Source organism: Cervus canadensis, chromosome 27, assembly GCF_019320065.1.
Source record: "Cervus canadensis isolate Bull #8, Minnesota chromosome 27, ASM1932006v1, whole genome shotgun sequence".
NCBI classification, from domain to species: Eukaryota; Metazoa; Chordata; class Mammalia; order Artiodactyla; family Cervidae; genus Cervus; species Cervus canadensis.
Genome location: NC_057412.1, coordinates 50,859,300 through 50,878,214, shown reverse-complemented (window position 1 = coordinate 50,878,214; position 18,915 = coordinate 50,859,300). Strand labels below are relative to the sequence as shown.

The window sequence follows — 18,915 nt, the reverse complement described above, 5'->3', positions numbered from 1 at the left end:
AATAGTAAAAAATAAAGATTGGTTAATTATCAATTAAGTGGTATTTGCAGATCATGTTACACAAAATTCTAGAGTTTGAAGAAAGGATGAGTTCAAAATTCTTGAATTTCTTCATTGATAAAAAAATGATCCAAATGATAAATCTCCTATAATTATTTTTTAAATGAGTGGTACTGACAGAGCTTTTAAAAAGTGATTGTTAGAAAAATACTAAATCTACATGGGGTAAGTTATTCTAAAATTACAAGCTAAAGAAAAATACTTACTGAAACAGGTTTCATCACGGAATGCCATATGTACAGAATGTGGTAAAAATTTAGCAAGTACAGTATAAAATGTAACAAGGACATTGTAAGTAATTTCCTATGAGTGTAAACCAATATAACAGGCAATCCAGTCAAGTACCTTGAAGTCGAATATTATTTATCATAGTATATGTAAGTGAATCAAAGAAGTTTTAATTTGTGAGAACATAATCACTAGCTGAATAAATTCAATCTTAAAATTGTGGAACAGTAGAATCATTTCCACTATAAAAGCAGTAAAGCCTCATATAATCCAATCCAACCTCACAGAACCAGGATATTAAAAACTAATCATTTATAAGATAACTCTCATGTATTTTCTGAGGAGGACTAATGGAAAAGTTTTACGTATTCAATGCTGTCTTTATAATGATTACCAAAGAAAAAAGTATTATAATAAACGGGCATCAGCATGTTTAAACAAAAACACAAATTACCTAATTAATGATTTAAAATTCTAAGTTTGTGACAGCTCTTAATGAAATATTTTTTCTCAGAATAGTACACCTGAGTTCTCACCAAACATAAGATACGTAACTGTACATTTTTATGAAGCATTCTTTAAGAAATCACCATTTATTTCTACTTGCGATGTTCTTTATGTAAACACAAATGGATATCTACTGTTTATTTAACTGAGATTTAACAAAATACAGCTTTCAGAAAATCCAACTACAAAAAAAACAGTAACCCCCCCCCAAAAATCTATTTAAAAATCTTAGTCAGTGGTTCTAGAATTTTTTTTTAACCTACCATCTCCTCCTCAACTATTAAAAAAAAAAAAAAAAAAAAAAACAGAACAGCCTCACTGTCAATAAATTCCATGAAAAAGGGACTTTCACTAAACTTTACATTTTGTATCTTAAGCAACAGACAGACATATGATGATTCACATGAGACATTTATTCCTGCTTTCCAATTTTGCTCTACTCCAAGATAATTACGGTGAGAGTCCTATTTGTGAAATGAGGCATCTAACAGCTACTTATTTATCAAGATTTAGAAACCCTTCCCAACAGCATTCTGTATTAATGCAGTTTTTTTTTTTAATATTCTTTGCTAAATGTGGTAAATAAATATATAACAAATGTAATAAACTAGTAGATTCTGAGTTCTCCATATCCAACTTCTCAATTTTCCCTTTTCAAACGAATTGAGTCCTGCCAAATAGGAAAATAAATAGTCCAGCAAAACCTCTGTAGCTATAAGCATGTTTTAGCCTAATAATTATTATGTTAAAAATGGAATGAATTGGTTCCTTCTTCTTTCAGACCATATCAATTGTTAAATAAACAAAATCTATAGGCATTAAAATTTAAGGACTGCTAAGTTAAGTGTGCTTAATATGTGTGGATCAAATCAATTTGATTTGAAATTAAAGATCTGCACAGGAATATACTTTGATTTTTTTAAGGCATGAGGGAACTTAAGTGATACATGAAAATTTGCTTCTCTATTCTCAGAGAAGTAAGAGGGATCAGGAGAAAAAACCCACATCAAAAGCGACTAGGACAACACAATTTCATGCAGTCGGCTAGTATTGGACAGAGTCACTGTACCATGATGAGTAATAACTAAAGTTGTATATTGCAATCTTGGATCCTGAATATACAAAAATTACGCCAATGTGGGAAAATGTATGACAAAATTTCAAATAACTTCTCTCGGAGCTAATAATTCTATTCTGTTCTGGGTTACCATTTAGTCTCCAGTCATATGATATACTCATTTTACAAATATTTAAAAAAAATCAGTAATGAAATTTTAAAATATCAGTTTTATTATTGAGATAAAAATGTTGTCCTGGAGGAAAGCAAGAACATATAACTCACAATGAAAAAAGACTAACTTTCTGATCATTCATTGTGTAAGTTATGGCCTTTTATTGTGATAAAAGTCTACTAGTAGACCTTAATTGCCATTTTGGAAAGGCAATTTATATCTAGGATACTAGATATAACTAAGAAGCTCTTAGAGAAGTTAACTAAACTCAGCATGGTATACTGTATTAAAGACTATGGATAGAAAAGTCAAGTCTAATTCCTGATGACTACTTAAAGAAAACCATCTCATATAATGCCATCTTTTTCTGAAGTATTTAGTGGTAATTGATTTTTCATATTTACTCAAAATGTTGTTTCCATTCTTATAAGACTTGGTAGAAATTGATTTTAAAATGTTTAAAGTTTATCATCAGTGTTACATTAGGACTTTTGCCATGAAAATAAAATTACATAAATGTAGATTCTGAATTTTTTATTCTTTCCTGATTGTTTTCTTCTTAAATGTATTCATGCATGCAACAAAAGTTTACTGAACACTTGTTATGTGTTAAGTATTGCTGCAATTGGTGAGAATATAGTATTGATTAAAGCAGAGAAAAATCTTGCCTTCAAGAACATATGTTCCAGTGGGGATAAAAATAGGCACACATATAAATAAAACCAAATATGCAGTCTATCACATGGTAATATGTACCACAGAGAAAAAATAAGGCAGAGAGATGAAAGACAGACAGTAGTAAAGGGGTGAGAAGAGTTTCAATTTTAAATACAGTTGTGAAGGTGATATATGAGCAAACACTTACAGGAAGTGAGGGAAAGAGGTATGAAGATATCTAAAGAGTATTTTCAGCAGTGGAAACAGCAGAGGCAGTGACTCTGAAATGTGCCTATTGTGTTCAAAAACAGCAAATTGGCTGGTATGACTGAAGCCAAGCAAGCAAAGGCTATACAGTAAGAGGTGAGCTCAAAAAGATAATCTAGCACCAGAACATGGACACAGCTCACAAATCACTGTGAACGTCTGGTTTTCATTGTGGGCAAATGGGAAGTCCATGGAAAGTTTGGAGTAGAGAACTGATGTGATCCGGCATGCCCTTTAAAAGGGTTAATCTGGCTGCTCAACTGATGACAGGCTGAAGAGTAGGAATATTAAATAACTGTTCTATAGAGAGGCAAGGGCTGCTGATGGTTTGTGCCAAAGTACTAGCAAAGTAGTAGAGAATTGGTAAGGTTTTGTATATAACATAATGAAAGAGTTCAGACCAATCTGTTGATGGATGGGATGTGGTACGAGGAAAAAAAAAAATCAAAATCAAGAATAAGTATCAAGGATTTCATGCCCTGAGCAAGTGTACGATAGAGATACCAATAACTAAAAGACAGACAAAGACTCCTAGAGGAAGAGATTTCATAGCAAAAGGCGTAAGAAAGATGAGGAGCTCAGTTCCGAATGCAAATTATACTTCTACATACAAGGGGTGGTGTGTGTGCCAAGTCGCTTCCGTCGTATCAGACTCTGCAACCTGGACTCTACCCTGCCAGGTTCCTCTGACCATGGGATTTTCCAGGCAAGAACCTGGAATGGGTTGCCGTGTCCTGCTACAGGTGATCTTCCCAATCCAGTGATCGAACCCACATCTCTTAGGTCTCCTGCATTAGCAGGCGGGTTCTTTACCTCTAGTGCCACCATTGAAGCCCCCATAAGGGGTTAATGATCACTAATAGACAGTGGGACACACAAGTAACCAGGATTGGGAAATGGACCCAGAATACCAATGATATAAATTTGGCAAATCACCAATTGATAAGACGCTAAGATTGAGCCTTGATATTTAAATGATTACAAAATTAGAACGCACTGAGCCTAGGATTTATAAGTAATACCCCACACCAAATTCTGTACAACAGAAATAATAAGTATGCAGTCCTTAGGTAACTACATTTTAAATATGGATTTCCTGTGGCTTCATTTTCTTTTTTAACAAAAAACCTCGGAGGGAAGAAAAAGAGACTAATATACTAACAGATTTATATCAAAGCACTGCTACTGGCAAGAAAGACTAGCTAGAGATGCACAAAACTATAATCTGCTTGTGAGATACATGCAAGAAAAACAACTTGTGTGCCTACCAGGGGCCAGGCACTAAGGATACAATAATAAAGCAAGTACAGGCTGTTCAAATATGAGGACAGATGATTACGTAAGCACACAGCTACAAGCTGTGATAAATGCCATGCAAAACAATATGGAGAACTGTTCTTAGATTAAGAGATCACAGCGGACAAAGAACGTGACATTAATGCAAACTTAAAATTTCTCTAAAATCATGCAAAAGAATCTGAAAAAGAATAAATATATGTACACATACAAAACTGAATCACTTTGCTGTACACGTGAAACACTGTAAATTAAGTATAGTTCAATTTTTAAAAATTTATTAGTTTTAGACTGAACAGAGATAAACTCTAAATACCTATTATCAAATTACTATACAAACCTGTACTTCTCAAGGTTCTTGTCCTTTTTCCTCTCATTTTCCATTTGTTAGGAATAAAGATTACTACAGTTTTATAGTCAAGAAGGAGATGCTTAAAATAATCCTTATAAATAAGCATTCCACTGATAATTTATTATTTACAGCCATACCCGGGAAAAATATTTTAGCTCCAACTGTGTTTTGTAAAAACCCAAATTAATACTCAAACTGATGAAAACATTCACAGTGAAACAAATGAAATGCATAAGATCTAAGTTCTTAGTGGCTTAGGGACCAACCAGAAAAAACATCTTAAATTTTATTTCATCAGCACATTTTCAGTAGCATGCCCACTTCACCTCTTAGTAACTCAATAAGGCATCATCTCATATTGAGTGACAAAGATATTTAATAAGAAAGGTCATCAAAATGGATATTTTATTTATTAAAGACACTTGCGTGCAGAATAGCTGCCAAAAGCAAACAAAAAATCCACTATTTATTTCTGGTATAAATACAAAAGAATCTAGAAAGGTACAGACTATATGTAATATTATAACTGAAAAATCAGCTATATGCATAGGTCTTAAAATGTATATGAACTTACTGTATAGACATTTTGACAATTTTTAAGTCATGGAAAGCTACTTTATATATGAATTTCAGGTAGAGTTATTTTATCGCACCTCTTTTAGATTATCTGGAGAGCCTCACACGGAGTAGTATGTATCTTCACAAGCACCAATTCCTGCCTCCATCACAGTGTTACTGTTATTCTACGTAACTCATTTTGTGAGTAGATAGTAACTTACCTGAAATATAGATGACCTTTTGATCACTTCTTTGGCCAAGCGAATTGGTCACTTTACAGACATAAACACCAGAATAATTGAAAGTCAGTGGATGGACAAAATGAAGAGTATTGTCTGAAGCCAATAAACCATCAGGCCACTGTCCATCTAACCTAGATTTTAAAAAGCATGAAATTAAATCCTTCAGATTCTATTCACTGACAACTATTTAAGTAAGATATTACACTTTCCAGTTGTTAGAGAAAGAATCAGCATCCTTTAGGTAAAATTCACTATGAAATAAAAGCATGTAAGTTATGAAATTTCATTTTAGTAGAGATGAACCAACAGATAAAGAACACCCATTTAGAACACCGATTCTTTTAAAATATCAATTCATACAAGCGAAGCTAGGCTGACATATTAGAGGGAGTAGGAGAGAAGGAGAGAGGAAAATTATTTATTTTTAAAGAATTATATTCAGAAAACTGGAAAATTAGAAGTATTTAAAAACATACCCATAGTCTTAAAAGAATTAAAACAATTCTCAGTGAATTATGAATCCATACATGATTTATCTACAATTTTCATAGTGAAAGTTATCACTTTATTAGCACATGATAATATTTTAGCACCTTCTGTAACATATTTAAAGAGTAACATTTAACATTGAGCAAATAAATTTATACTGCGCTGTACTCCAAATATGGTTAACTTCTAAAGCACCAACAAGGGTTTTCTTACAAAATAATTTTACTCATAAAGTAGGCATTTGTAACAGTAAAAACCAAGGCCCCTTTGTTATCAGTAATAACTCTTTTAAAATGATTTTTATACTAATTAGGCTAAAAGGTTCTATCTGGTGTACACATTACTCTATAGAGTATAATAGGAATAAAATTTCACTGTAAGAACTCTAAAGCTATTCATTGCAATGTAACTAAATGTATACTGTTTTACATCATTTTTCCATGTTAGGGTATATCCCACATGCAGTGAGGAGGAATCAATTAAGTCTTTATTTTGAAAGTGTTTTTACAGCCCATAAATTATTTTTATTAAGGTAAGAGGATAAAAGTGAAGTAAACCCAGGTACTCAACTAGTAGTATAGTTCGAGTTAAGTAAATTTTCAAAAAGTTCATTCACTCATTCACTCAGTCATCCATTATTTAATTATTAAGAACTGAACCATTTACCACACTCTTCTCTGCTAGTGCTGCTGAAATGCACAAGTAAGGAAGATGTGCTCCCTGTTTTCAGTGGCCTGAGCACACGAGCAGACCAACTAATCACAAAGGGAGTGAGAACAAGAGCACTGAACAGGCACAGAGAAAGGAATCAGCACTAGAGACAGGATTCTGTTCTGGGATCCAAACCACCAATAAAACCTTCTAGAGCTGCTATGACTTAATTTAGCATTGAAGGGTAAAGGTAATACTCTTAAATTACTTAAAAAACAAAAACTTCATATCTTCTTCTTAAGAGGACTTTGGAAAGAACACTTTTACAAACATCAGCTTTCAAAAGGTGAACTCTTTTTCTAGAAGTACAAGAATGAATATGAAGTCTATGTATCTTACCAATTAGCTCTGTACTTTGGGCCCTAAATTCTAATCCCTTTAACTCTGAGAAATATAAAAATGGCTTATAATCCTTTAAAGGTGTTTATTCAAATAAGCTAGAAAAATATAAATGCCATATTAAACTCACAACAAAGGACACGCTAAACACCTTACAGGCTCTATACCTACAGTACATGGTTTAGACTCATCAGCTTTACTCTCACAAAAACTCTATGGAGCACTATTATCAATGAGGAAACAAAGGCTTAGAAAGGCTAAATGATTTATTCAAAAGACTGCTCCAAGTACAGACACCAGAATGAGAACTCAGAAGTGTATGACTTTCAGATATACCCTATCACACATCTTAACCAATGCCTGCTTCCCACTTTGAAGAAAATGTAAATGGAAGGCCTTCACTACTTTAAAACTTTATCTTTGCTTAAAGACAACAGGTTAACCAAACATTCTTTCTCTGATCCCACAAAACACCATCTAAAACAGGAGCAAAGGAATGAAGAACTACTAAAGACCAACAAGGAGAAAGAGAAAAGGAGGCAGAACTCACCACACAAGAAGTGTCAACAAACTTTAACAAGTCAGAAAACAGACAGGGAAAACAATATATGCATGAGGCCAGTGTTCCCCAGACAGAAGACAGACAAAAAAGACAGAAGTAATTCTGTCTCCAGGAGACATATCTTGTATGCCTTGAAACAGTTTTGGTGGTCACAGCTGAGAGTAGGGAAAGTGTATGCTACTGACTCTAGAGAAGCAAGGCCAGGGATGCTACTAAAATATCCTACAGTTCACAAGACTGCCTCCAACAACAAAGATTTATCGAGCCCAAAATGTCAGCAGTGCCAAGGTTGAAAAGCTCTGCTTTTGGCTGAAGAAGTCCTTGAAGGAGGCACACGAATAAGAAAGCAGCCAACCTGGACCAAAGAAGCCAAAGATCCAAAGTCTGACCCACTGTCCTGCAGAAGGCCAGTAAGGCAGAGGGCTAAAAATAGATTAATTGAAAGTTGAAAAAACAAAACAACGGATTCCACTCAACTCTGCACAGATACCAGGTATTCATGCTTTAGGCAAAATAATGAAGGTTAATTCATGAAAAAAAGAACTCCACTCTTCAATAAGTGGTATCTAAAGCTTCTCCAGGGAAATAACCTCCTCTATAGTAGAATCTACCCATTAAGTACTATAGAGAGTTTCCACTCAGCATTTTAATGCATCACTGTGAAATGAATGGACAACTGAGAAAATCAAGAAATATCTACAAAATAAAAGACCAAACAACAACAACAAAAGAACCTGAAAGAAAAGAGAAACAGTGAGTAGGAAACAGAAAAGCTCTGCCAAGGAAGTAACGCTAGTATCCCAATTCAGAAACAAGAAGACACACCCATAAAAGACGAAGAGGATGCTATGAAAAAGAACAAAGAACAAGAAAACACTCTCAGAAACACTGAAAGTATCTCAAAAGAAAGTTTTCAATCAATGGTGGGGAAAAAATCAAAGAAATCTTGGGAGAACAACAAAAATTATTTGAAAACTGAAGAAAAAGAATGTTTAGTATACAATAAACAAAGGAGAAAAAAAATAGAGAAAAGAAAAGAGAGAATTCACAGGTTAACAGATAAAATTCTCTAGACTGAAAAGGTGGGGTTGGAGGGAGTGGAAGTTGCAAATACTGAGAAATAAGAATGAAATCTCAGCAGAACAGTCTGAAATTTCACCAATAAAGAGAATTAAGGCTTGTCAGTAAAAACTACACAAGTAAAAAGAAGGAATTATTAACCTCAGGAAAAACAAACAGTTTTAAAAAATAAAACATAATTCTAGTATACTTAGTTCTCAGTAAATAATATTTATCTATTATAGAGAGGCAATGATTACACAATTTAAAGGCTGCTTAATGTCACTGAGATGACAAAGGGCAGGAACATGTATATGGGTATGTTTGTGAAGAGGTAGATATAAAACTAAATTTTCATTTTCATAATAAGTCAACAGTGTTAAAAATTAGTAGTTTAGGAAGTAAGTTTAAGACCTATGATGATAAATGCCAGGAGGAATTACTAAAGTTGCCAAGGTAGCCCCTGAGAAACAGAATTGAGGGGACTGGAAGGCGGGGAGAGGTGAAACAGAAAAACATGCAGAAACCCTTAATTTCCAGCTATTACTGTCATGATATATTACATTGATAAAAACAACTTCAAATATGCACTGAAGAACACTTTTGCCTTTTAAATAATTCCTCTTTAGAACTATCAACATTATTACCTGCTCCACACAGATTTGAAGGGTGGTGGATTTGCATCAGCATTACATTTAAGATTAACACCTTTTCTTCCTACGAACCAGTTTCCATCATAGCCTGTTACTGAAACCTCAGGAGCATCTATAAAATAAATGCATTACACAGCAGATTATCTTTTGTTAACAATAGATGCAATATACAGTGATAAAGTGTTAACAACTTTACAGCTTGAGAAGCTGTGTGCTCTCCTCCTCTCACACACACAAGAAGTAAGGAATGCGGTATTCAGTCCCAACTGGCTCAGTGGTGAAGAACCCGCCTGTCAAGCAGGAGACGTGGGTTCCATCACTGGATCGGGAAGACCCCCTGGGGAAGGAAATGGCAACGCACTCCAGTGTTTTTGCCTGGAAAACCTACCTCATGGACAGAGGAGCCCAACAGGAGCTCCATGGAGCTGCAAAGAGTCGCACACGACTCAGCAACTGAACAACAACAAACTCCATAAACTCTGGGTATTTAACTAAACGAACGCATGGGTGGTTGACGATGAGCACCAGACACTGTAGACAGCCACACATGTACAATGTTAGCTATTTTGGACACAGTGAAAGAACATTCACCAGCTTACAATCACCAAAAGCAAAATATGAGTCCTATTATGATGCAGAAGTATATGAAAAAGAAAATACAGTAATTTGATAATGAGACATGGCATTTAAGCACAAAGCCACTACATAAAACTGCCCTAAGAGATATCAATTATAAAAAATTATAAAATTCATACATTTAATTAATAAGTGTTATATTACAGTTAATATCATGTTTAAATTAATATTATATTAATATTAAAATAAATTATAATATAACTGATATCATACACTTAATTAATATCCACTGGGCATGAGAGATATGACAAACTTTTTAAGACTATAATTACAACTAAAGTAAATTTTCTGAGGCTCAACTGTTCCAAAACATGAACTTTTATCCATTCAACGTACCTAAAGGTCTTTTAGCATATGTACTATTTAATTAAGTGAGTAATTATCCACATCTAACATCAATATAAATGTATACTTTCAAACTGTGAATTCCAATACTAATCATTCACTGAACCATCATTCATTTAGCTCCTATTAAGTGACAGGCACTGTTTTAGATATTTAGTATCGACATGCTGTATTTATAATACCTATATTCTAACAGTAACAGGGAAGATAACATTTTAAAAAATTCAACAAAAATCTGTTATGAGGACTAACAATGAAAAATATAGAATGATAAGAGAGAAGGTAAAGAAATGACACTTAAGTTTGGTGCAGAGACCCTCAACCCTTCTGTGAGCTACACAGGTAAACTAGATAAACAGCAGGCCAGATGGGATGTTAGAGAGACCAAGTCAGTCTTCTAACTATGCAGGGAAGCCTGAAGTCAAGGAAGGTTTACAAAAAACAGTGGGGAAAAGTTAAACTTCTTCTACTAAGGTACAAGTACCTTAATGATTTTAAAAGGCCTACCTCATAAATACCAAGAATTAACATTTTTTTCTAACTTAAAATTGGTAATAATTAATGTTGCTGAAAGAACAGTACAGATATCTGTGTGTTTATTTTCAACAGAGGATAAGATAGATATTAAAGTATCCTCAAAGAATACCTCTAAATTTTGAGATATGAGTTTTGCATATAAGATTTTATCTCCCCAATCTTTGTTTACATGTTTTTTAGGGCCTAATTAACAACAGCAAGAAAGAATATTTTTAGGTATAGGCCAGTAAGTCTAAGCCGTAATTATAAAGTCTTATATCAGGAGAAATATTTTTATATTTTAAAATTGTGTTTAGGCAAACAAAAAATAATAGTATACATAATCGATGAAAATTTCAGTCATTATTAGACACAGGGAAGAGAAAATACGTATGAGAAAAATATTAATGGACTTATAACTGAATCTAAATTTTATAAGAAAAAAGAAAAATTTAAGAGTATGTACAAGACAGAAAAATGAGGAGAAAAGAAGGTACAGCCAGCCATCTTTATGGGCTCAGCTTCTGTGGACTCAATCAACTGTGCATGAAAAATATTCAGGAAAAAAAAAATTCTAGAAAAGTACAAAAATCAAAACTTGAATTTGCTGCATATCAGCAGTTATTTCCATAGTATTTACATTGAATTTAAAGCTATTTATATAACATTTACATTGTAGTATGTATTATAAGCAATCTACAGATGATTTAAAGAACATAGGAGGATGTGTGTAGGTTATATGCAAATATATGCCATTTTATATAAAGGATTGCAGCATGCCTGGATTTTGGCATAAGCAGGAGTCTGTAACCAACCCTTCATGGATACTGACAAATTACGAGAAGGGACCACTACTAGGACTGTATTTGCACTCAAGAATACAATGGTAATAAAATGCACATAAGACAGCTTCTCAAGTTTAACTCTATAAATGTTGAAAAAGATCCTTATAATTAGTTTTCAAAACAATCATACCAAGTGTAATGAATATGTGTAAATTAAAATTCCATGCATGTCATATCAAAAAAACAAAACAACAAAAAACAGATCTCCTTCAAAAACCTATCTAGATTTATGATCTGTGCATGGATGGAAATGACACAAGAACCCAGAGACTTTTCATAATTTTATCTTTAACCTACTTAACTTTCATTATCTTTACTATAAGCTATCTGCATTTCTCTTGCTCAAATTTTAAAATGCTACACCAAGACTATATAAAAAGTGAGAAACTTTATAAACAGGGGAAAGTATATACACATATGTATCAGATACATATGATATCCACACACATATATATATATCTCCACACAAATACACACATAAGAGAGCATCTCTTAAGAAAAAAGCAGCACAGGATGGGCCCACTTTGAACTTTATCTACTATCCCAACGATCACTTTGCTGTTTTACCTTTATGAGGATCTTAGAATGTCATCAACAAAATGTGACTACAAATAATATTGAAAGAAAAAATTTTCCAGCTAATTAAAATGCATCTAGCAAATTAAAGATTCTTACTGAAAATATCATGGGTAGCACTCATAAAAATAAACAACAGCTAAATTAATTGGATTGGAGAAGCAGCTGTTTTTCTCCAAGTACTGAACATTCTGAGGTACAAATTTCCACAATTCACCTAAGTCTAGCCTATTTTTAAGGTCTAAAAAAGACAAGGATAAATAATTTAAAGTGAGACAGCAACTTTAATCATTGCCTTTACAAACTAACAATAATGTTCTGGTTAAATGAAATTTCCATGAAAATATTTTTTTTTAATTAAGAAAAAATGTCAACAAGGAAAATCTACAATATATGGATACTACATATTCAAACTAAATACAATTTGATACAGAATTATGTTAGAGGAATAATATTAAAACACATAATGCTTAAAAAGCAAACATTATCATTTACTTACACTGTATATCTAATATGACGGAATATCGGATGTCCTTTTCCAAGGCTGGATGTTTTACAACGCAAGTAATTCTCCTTCCTTTGGCAAATCTGGTAGGAAAAAGCTTGTATTGGCTGACGATTGTTGCTGTTTCATTTGGAAAAGAGGTTGTGGTGGATTCCATTTCTCCAAGATCACCTTCCCAATCAATATGTGCAACTGGTTTTCCAGTGGCTGCGATACAAATGGCTGCTACTGTTTCATTTCCTCCATCAATTAAAGAATCTGGCCCTTTTATCAGGCTCACAGTAGGTTCAACTGTTTAAATTTTAAAAAATTAGTTACATTTCAATTAAGAGCATATTCACTCCTTCCAAGCCACATCTAGCCACATTTCATAAACTTAGGGACAACTGAATGTAAAATACACACACACAATGCCAACACCAAATGGATTCTTAGAACCAGAGAAGATTGAGTCAGGCCAAACTAGAAGCAAGACTTCATATAACCATCACAAAGATGGTTCCCCTGCCCTGATAGAGACACACCTTTTTTTATAGGGACAAATGAGTTTCTTCCAAAGTTAACATATAAAAAAAATCTGCAAATTTGACCATAATTTCCATTAGGAGATTAAAGGTACTATTATTCTGAAATGGAAAATAAAAACGCAGTTTTAATATATAATGCTTCAAGTTGTGCCAAAAATGTTTATATTTAAATTACAACTGTTAAAATATAGTGTCATTAACAGTTATGCTTACTGAAACGTACTTGCTACCTACCTTTATCTGATATAAGGCAGACCCTCAGCAGGAGAAGGAGCCTTAGCGTCAGACCCTTTTACTCTGCCCTCCACACGCGTGCTAGCAGTCTCTTCAGATTAAATCTCATGTGCTCCTTTCTGTATAAACCCCTTAGTACTCACTTTGTGTCTTTGGCTCCAGCCTGTAGTTTACTGTGTCCATTAAGTTTTTAATCTAAAAGACTTTTTTCATTTCCAAAATTTTTAATTGGTTCATTTTTAAAATATATTTTTGTCTCAATTTTCTGTTCCTGAGATTTATTCATGTAGGATCATTTAGCCTTCAATTATTATTTTACAATTCTTTGTTTTACTTTTAGATCATTTAGATTTGCATACAATTGTTTAAATTATAACTACTTAACTACTTATGTACTTAACTACTGTATGGTTAACTATTTATGGTTAGTCTTAACTACTGTATGGTTCATTTACTGTTGAATATTGGTGGTTTCCTCTTTGGAAAAAAATGATTTTTTAAAAGACATTTTCACTCATGTGTCTTGGTATACGTGTAAAAAAAGTCTCTCTAGTTTTCCTCTTGCTTCTATGTTTATTTCCAACTTTGCCAAGCAAGCCCAAAAAGCTTTCCAAAGCACCAACTTACTCTCAGCCTTAGCACTCCGGTTGGTCCCAACACACCCACCGCAGTTCACACTGTCAGACTTCTCCGTGTCTGACAAGCCTGTAAGTGTGTACCAGCATATAATAGAGGCCCTGATTTTAGTTTCTCAGATTATAAATGACATTAAGAATCTTTCATGAGCCATCTGGGGTTTTTCTGAAAATACCTATTAAAGTCCATTTTTTTTTTCTTACTGATTGGAGAGAGTCCATTTCTGATTATATGTGCAATATCTTCTACCATTTAGGGCTTCTCTCTTTATAGTATGTTTTGATGAGAAGTTTTTAATTCAAATGTATAAAATTCATCAGTTTTTTATATACAGGCACACCTCACTTCATTGTGCTTCACAGATACTGCATTATTCACAAACTAAAGGCTTCTGGTAACCCTGTATTGAGCAAATCTATTAGCATCATTTTTCCAACAGCATTTGCTCACTTCCTATCTTTGTCACATTTTGGTAATGCTCACAATATTTCAAGCTTTTTCATTATTATTATATTTGTTATGATGATCTGCAATCTCGGATGCTACTACTGTAAAAAGATTAAAACTGGCTGAAGACTCAGATGATGGTAAGTATTTTTTAGCAATACAATGAGTTTTTAGCTAAATTATATACATTGCTAAGACAATGCTATTGCACGCTTAACAGACTACAGTGTAGTATAAACATAATCTTTATTAACACTGTGAAGCCAAAAAATTCATGTGACTGTTTTACTGTGATATTTACAATTACTATGTGAAATAAATACACACACACACATATACATATTATATATACATATACATTATATACATACATAAACATTACACACACACACACACACACATATGGGCTTTGCTGGTGTTTCAGATGGTAAAGAATCTGCCTGCAGTGAAGACCTGGGTTCAGTCTCTGGATGGAGAAGGGAATTCTCCAGGTTTCTTGCCTGGAGAACCCCATGGACAGAGGAGCCTGGCAGGCTATTGAGTCCACGGGGGCATAGAGATGGACACGACTTGACAGTTTCCTGTTCTCTGCAGAAATTCAATAATTTATTGAATTTCTTATCCCTTCAAATGGTAAGCACTGCTGTTTAATAGCCTAGGTCAGATAATTCCAACATCTTACACAGGTCTATTTCTCTTCTTGTTTGCACTGGCTGCTTCTGGGGTCTTCTTTACTTGTATGCCTGGTCATTCAAGCAGATGCTTGAATTTGAATAATTAAGGTAGAAATAATTTGAGGCTTAGAATACAGTACCTTTCTTCCAGAAAAGATCTTTCTTTTCTTCTGCTAAGCTAGCTTCTAGGAACACTATCCAGCCCAGGACCTCAATTTCAGATTACTCAAGTGATATTAACCAAGCCTCAAAGTCTGTAATAAGGCTGGTTTACTGTGGGTGAACCACTCTTCTGAAAATGTTAAGTTGCTGGGTACCAGGAGAATATAAGAAAGGTTACTAGACATCCCATCTCGAGCAGACTTACATTTAGATATTTGTCTCTCTCACTTCTCAAGGATCTCAAAATCTTAGCTCATCATCTTAGGTATCTCTACTGAATTGCTGAATGTCCCCAAGGTTGAATACAGATTTCAGCTTTCAGAGCTAGGTTCATTTCTATGTTTCTACTTTTTCTTAGATTTTAGTGTGTATTCCTTACTATGTTGTTATTTCTTTGAAGTTCTCAATGGTTTTTAATATTTCACCTGTCCATCCCCCAACCATGGCAGAGTCAGTGTGAATAACCTGTGCCGTCAATAGAGGTTTTTATCCTTGAGGAAATTTAAAAAATATTTTAAAGTTAATTTTAAATTATATTATTTCTGTTTCTTCTGAAGGGAATCAAACCCCTGGGTGTAGACCACACTGGCTTTCTAAAGTTACTTTTCTCATATTCCCCAGCGTTTAGCTAACTTCTCTGCACTTCGTCCCGAGAGGTTTTGCTGCTGCTCCCTCTCCTACCCAGGGCCCTCTACACTCTGATCTGGAGGAATACGGCGTTTTCCCAGCCCTGTATTAACACCAGGATTGTGAAGACCACTTCTTTCTGTTGGTTCTTTCCCCCACCTCCAAAGTGTCTTCCACGTGTACACAGTAAGTTCTAAACCAAAGACTTCAGAGGGCCCTTCTGTAGGTCTCTAAAGCACACATTCTTTCTCTCAGATACTCCCTTCTTTCTTTCTGCTCCACAAATTCTAAACATCTGTCCAATCCATCTCTTAAGAGCTGTGCCTGATTCTTAGGGACCCCATGGACTGCAGCCTACCAGGCTCCTCCGTCCACGAGAAGAGTACTGGAGTGGGGTGCCATTACCTTCTTTGATATACTAATATAGTCATTATCATATACTTCACTTCTTGCTCTTTATTTTTGTTTCCAGTGTCTATATAAATGTAATCATGGCATTCCTACAATTTTGTGGCTCATTTTATCTTCAAGCAGGAATACTTCTCTTAACTACAATTTTAACAACTATATAATATCTCATACATCAAGAAGAAGCCATCAATTATACAACAACTCTTCTGCTATGGGACATTTGTTGTTCAATTTTCCCAAAAGGGTTTTGCTACATTACAGTCCCTTAATTCAGCTGTCTCTCACTACCACTCCTCTGAGACTCTTATGTCACTGTCTCTGCCTAATCTACACACTCAATGCTTTTGTCTATTTTCTATGACTGACTTGGTAGAAATCTGATAATTAGTGCAGTTCTTCCCAATCAGTTTCAAAAGAATTAAGTTCTAATGCCTTCAGGTATCTGCTCTAAGTGATGAGTTAACTTCTGGGGCATGCATTTAGAATGGCAGCAGCTATGTGCCCACCATGCACGCCAGGCCGCTCCGGTCGTGTCCGACTGTGACCCCATGGACTGCAGCCCACCGGGCTCCTCTGTCCACGGGATTCTTCAGGCAGGAGCGCTGGAGTGGGCTGCCATGCCCTCCTCCACGGGATCTTTCTAACCCGGGAACTGAGCCTGCATCTCTCCTGTCTGCGGCACTGGCAGGTGGACCCTTCACTGCGAGGGCCGCCTGAGAAGCTGCATGTGCCAGCCACAGGGGCACTGGGAAAACGGGCCACCGACATCACTTCTGCCGGGCTCGATTCTCACTGTGGGGAAATGTGCCGGAGCAATCTCACAAACTTTATCTTCTCTTGATATAAATAATATTACTCTAACAGTTTTTTTTGCAAAGCTATGTTTTTGAACTGTTCATCTCTATTTCTTCTAATCCCTGCCCTAATAAAAACTTCAGTTACTTTCTGTATGCCTCTTAAAAACTTTTATCTGATAAACACTACTACCTGAATGATCCCTAATTATATTCACTTTTGATACAAAATTTGGTGTCACTTGTCTATGTATCCTCCAACTCAGTAAGCCAAAGGTTGAATTCATCATCTCATCCTCCCAATCCCCAACATGATTTTCATTCAGACATGCCAATTTAAATTAACGGCAACATAATTTACTCAACCACTAAGGCTCAAAACCTGTTACTTGTTCAAACCTTCCTGGTTTCTTATATACAGTCAGTTACAAAGTTCTGTTAGTTTTTCCTTCCCAATAGCTCCCTTCTTCACTTAAGTGGCATAAATTAGAAAATTAACTTCAAGCTTTCATGGCCTCCTATCTGAGGAATTATGACTTCAGGACTCTTCATTTTAATCCATCAAAAACACCTGACTGATCTTCCTAAATCAGAACTTTCATCACATTACTTACAAATAAAGTCTATGAGTTAGACATCCCTCTAAGGAAGGTGAGAAGATGGTCAAAGTAGTGTTTTTCAAACTTTACCTACTGTGCATAAAAATTACTTGGGATCTTGCTATAATAGATTTATCATTCAACAAGTCTGGAGAGGATCTGAATTCTGTATTTCTAACAATCTCCCAAGTGATACCACTGCTGCTGGCTCACGAACCACACTTTAAACAACAAGAATCTGGTACTTCCCTGGCAGTACAGTGGTTAGAGCTATGCACTTTTCACTAAAGGCATGGGTTCAATTCCTGGTCAGAGAACTAAGATTCCATATGTCACGTGGTACAGTCAAAAATAATAAAAAATAAGCAGAAAGAACTTGAGAATAAGAGAAGTGAGAAACGCTCAGTCTGCATTTCAAGTAATAGAGGCTCAAATTCCCAATCTCGATATACCAGTTACTTTAAAGTGGTCCTGCTCTTCATTTCTAGCCTTTAATTCTTGACTTTATATAAATCCTTTGAACAATCAACAGATTATTCAGTGGTCCCTCAGAGGACACTTGGCAATGCTGGGAGACATTCTAACTTATCGCAACGTCTAAGGAACTGCTCCTAGTATCTAGCGAGTAGATGGCATGAAGGCTGCCGAACAGTCCATAATGGACAGGACAGTCTACCCCAGCAAAAATTTCCAGCCTAAGACTTCAACAATGCCATGGTGAAGAAACTCTGCCCTGATATATGTTGTTTTCTGCTTCCTTGCATTGGCTCACTTATTCCCCTCCGTATGTTTCTTTCCTTTCTGCCTACTAAAACCTATCACCATTCAAGGACTAGGACATTTCCGAGCTGGAGTTAACCTAGCTACCCGCACACCGACCTCAGGAACGCCTGGCGCGCTACTGCCGCACCGGGCTCTCGCAGCCCCGTGACACACAGTCACACTCTAAAGGGCACAGCTGCCGCCCACCACAGGTTCACAGCGAGAAAGGCGCACAGCAAGTGCTAACCGGGCTGCTGCAACCGGGACAAGCTCACGATACAACGGCGAAAGAGCGAACTAAAATCCCCACCAAGCAGCAGAGGGCTAGACATGTTCAAGATGGCTACCAAAAGGACGTGGCGTGACGAGTAACGGTTAAACAGAAGACACGGAGGGAGAGACAGACA

The 18,915-nt window shown here is 35.2% G+C and overlaps 1 protein-coding gene across 5 annotated transcripts in view; it reads right to left on the bottom strand.

Annotated features, from left to right (window-relative positions):
• NECTIN3 (nectin cell adhesion molecule 3) overlaps window positions 1–18,915 on the bottom strand; it is a 134,544-nt gene that overhangs the window by 73,229 nt on the left and 42,400 nt on the right. For all 5 annotated transcript variants that reach the window (XM_043449085.1, XM_043449086.1, XM_043449088.1 and 2 more), the window contains exons 3-5: window positions 12,630–12,926; window positions 9,207–9,324; window positions 5,379–5,530 (exon numbers count right to left, since the gene is read on the bottom strand). In XM_043449085.1, the coding sequence (XP_043305020.1) occupies window positions 5,379–5,530; window positions 9,207–9,324; window positions 12,630–12,926 (567 nt within the window). The remainder of the gene's footprint in view (window positions 1–5,378; window positions 5,531–9,206; window positions 9,325–12,629; window positions 12,927–18,915) is intronic.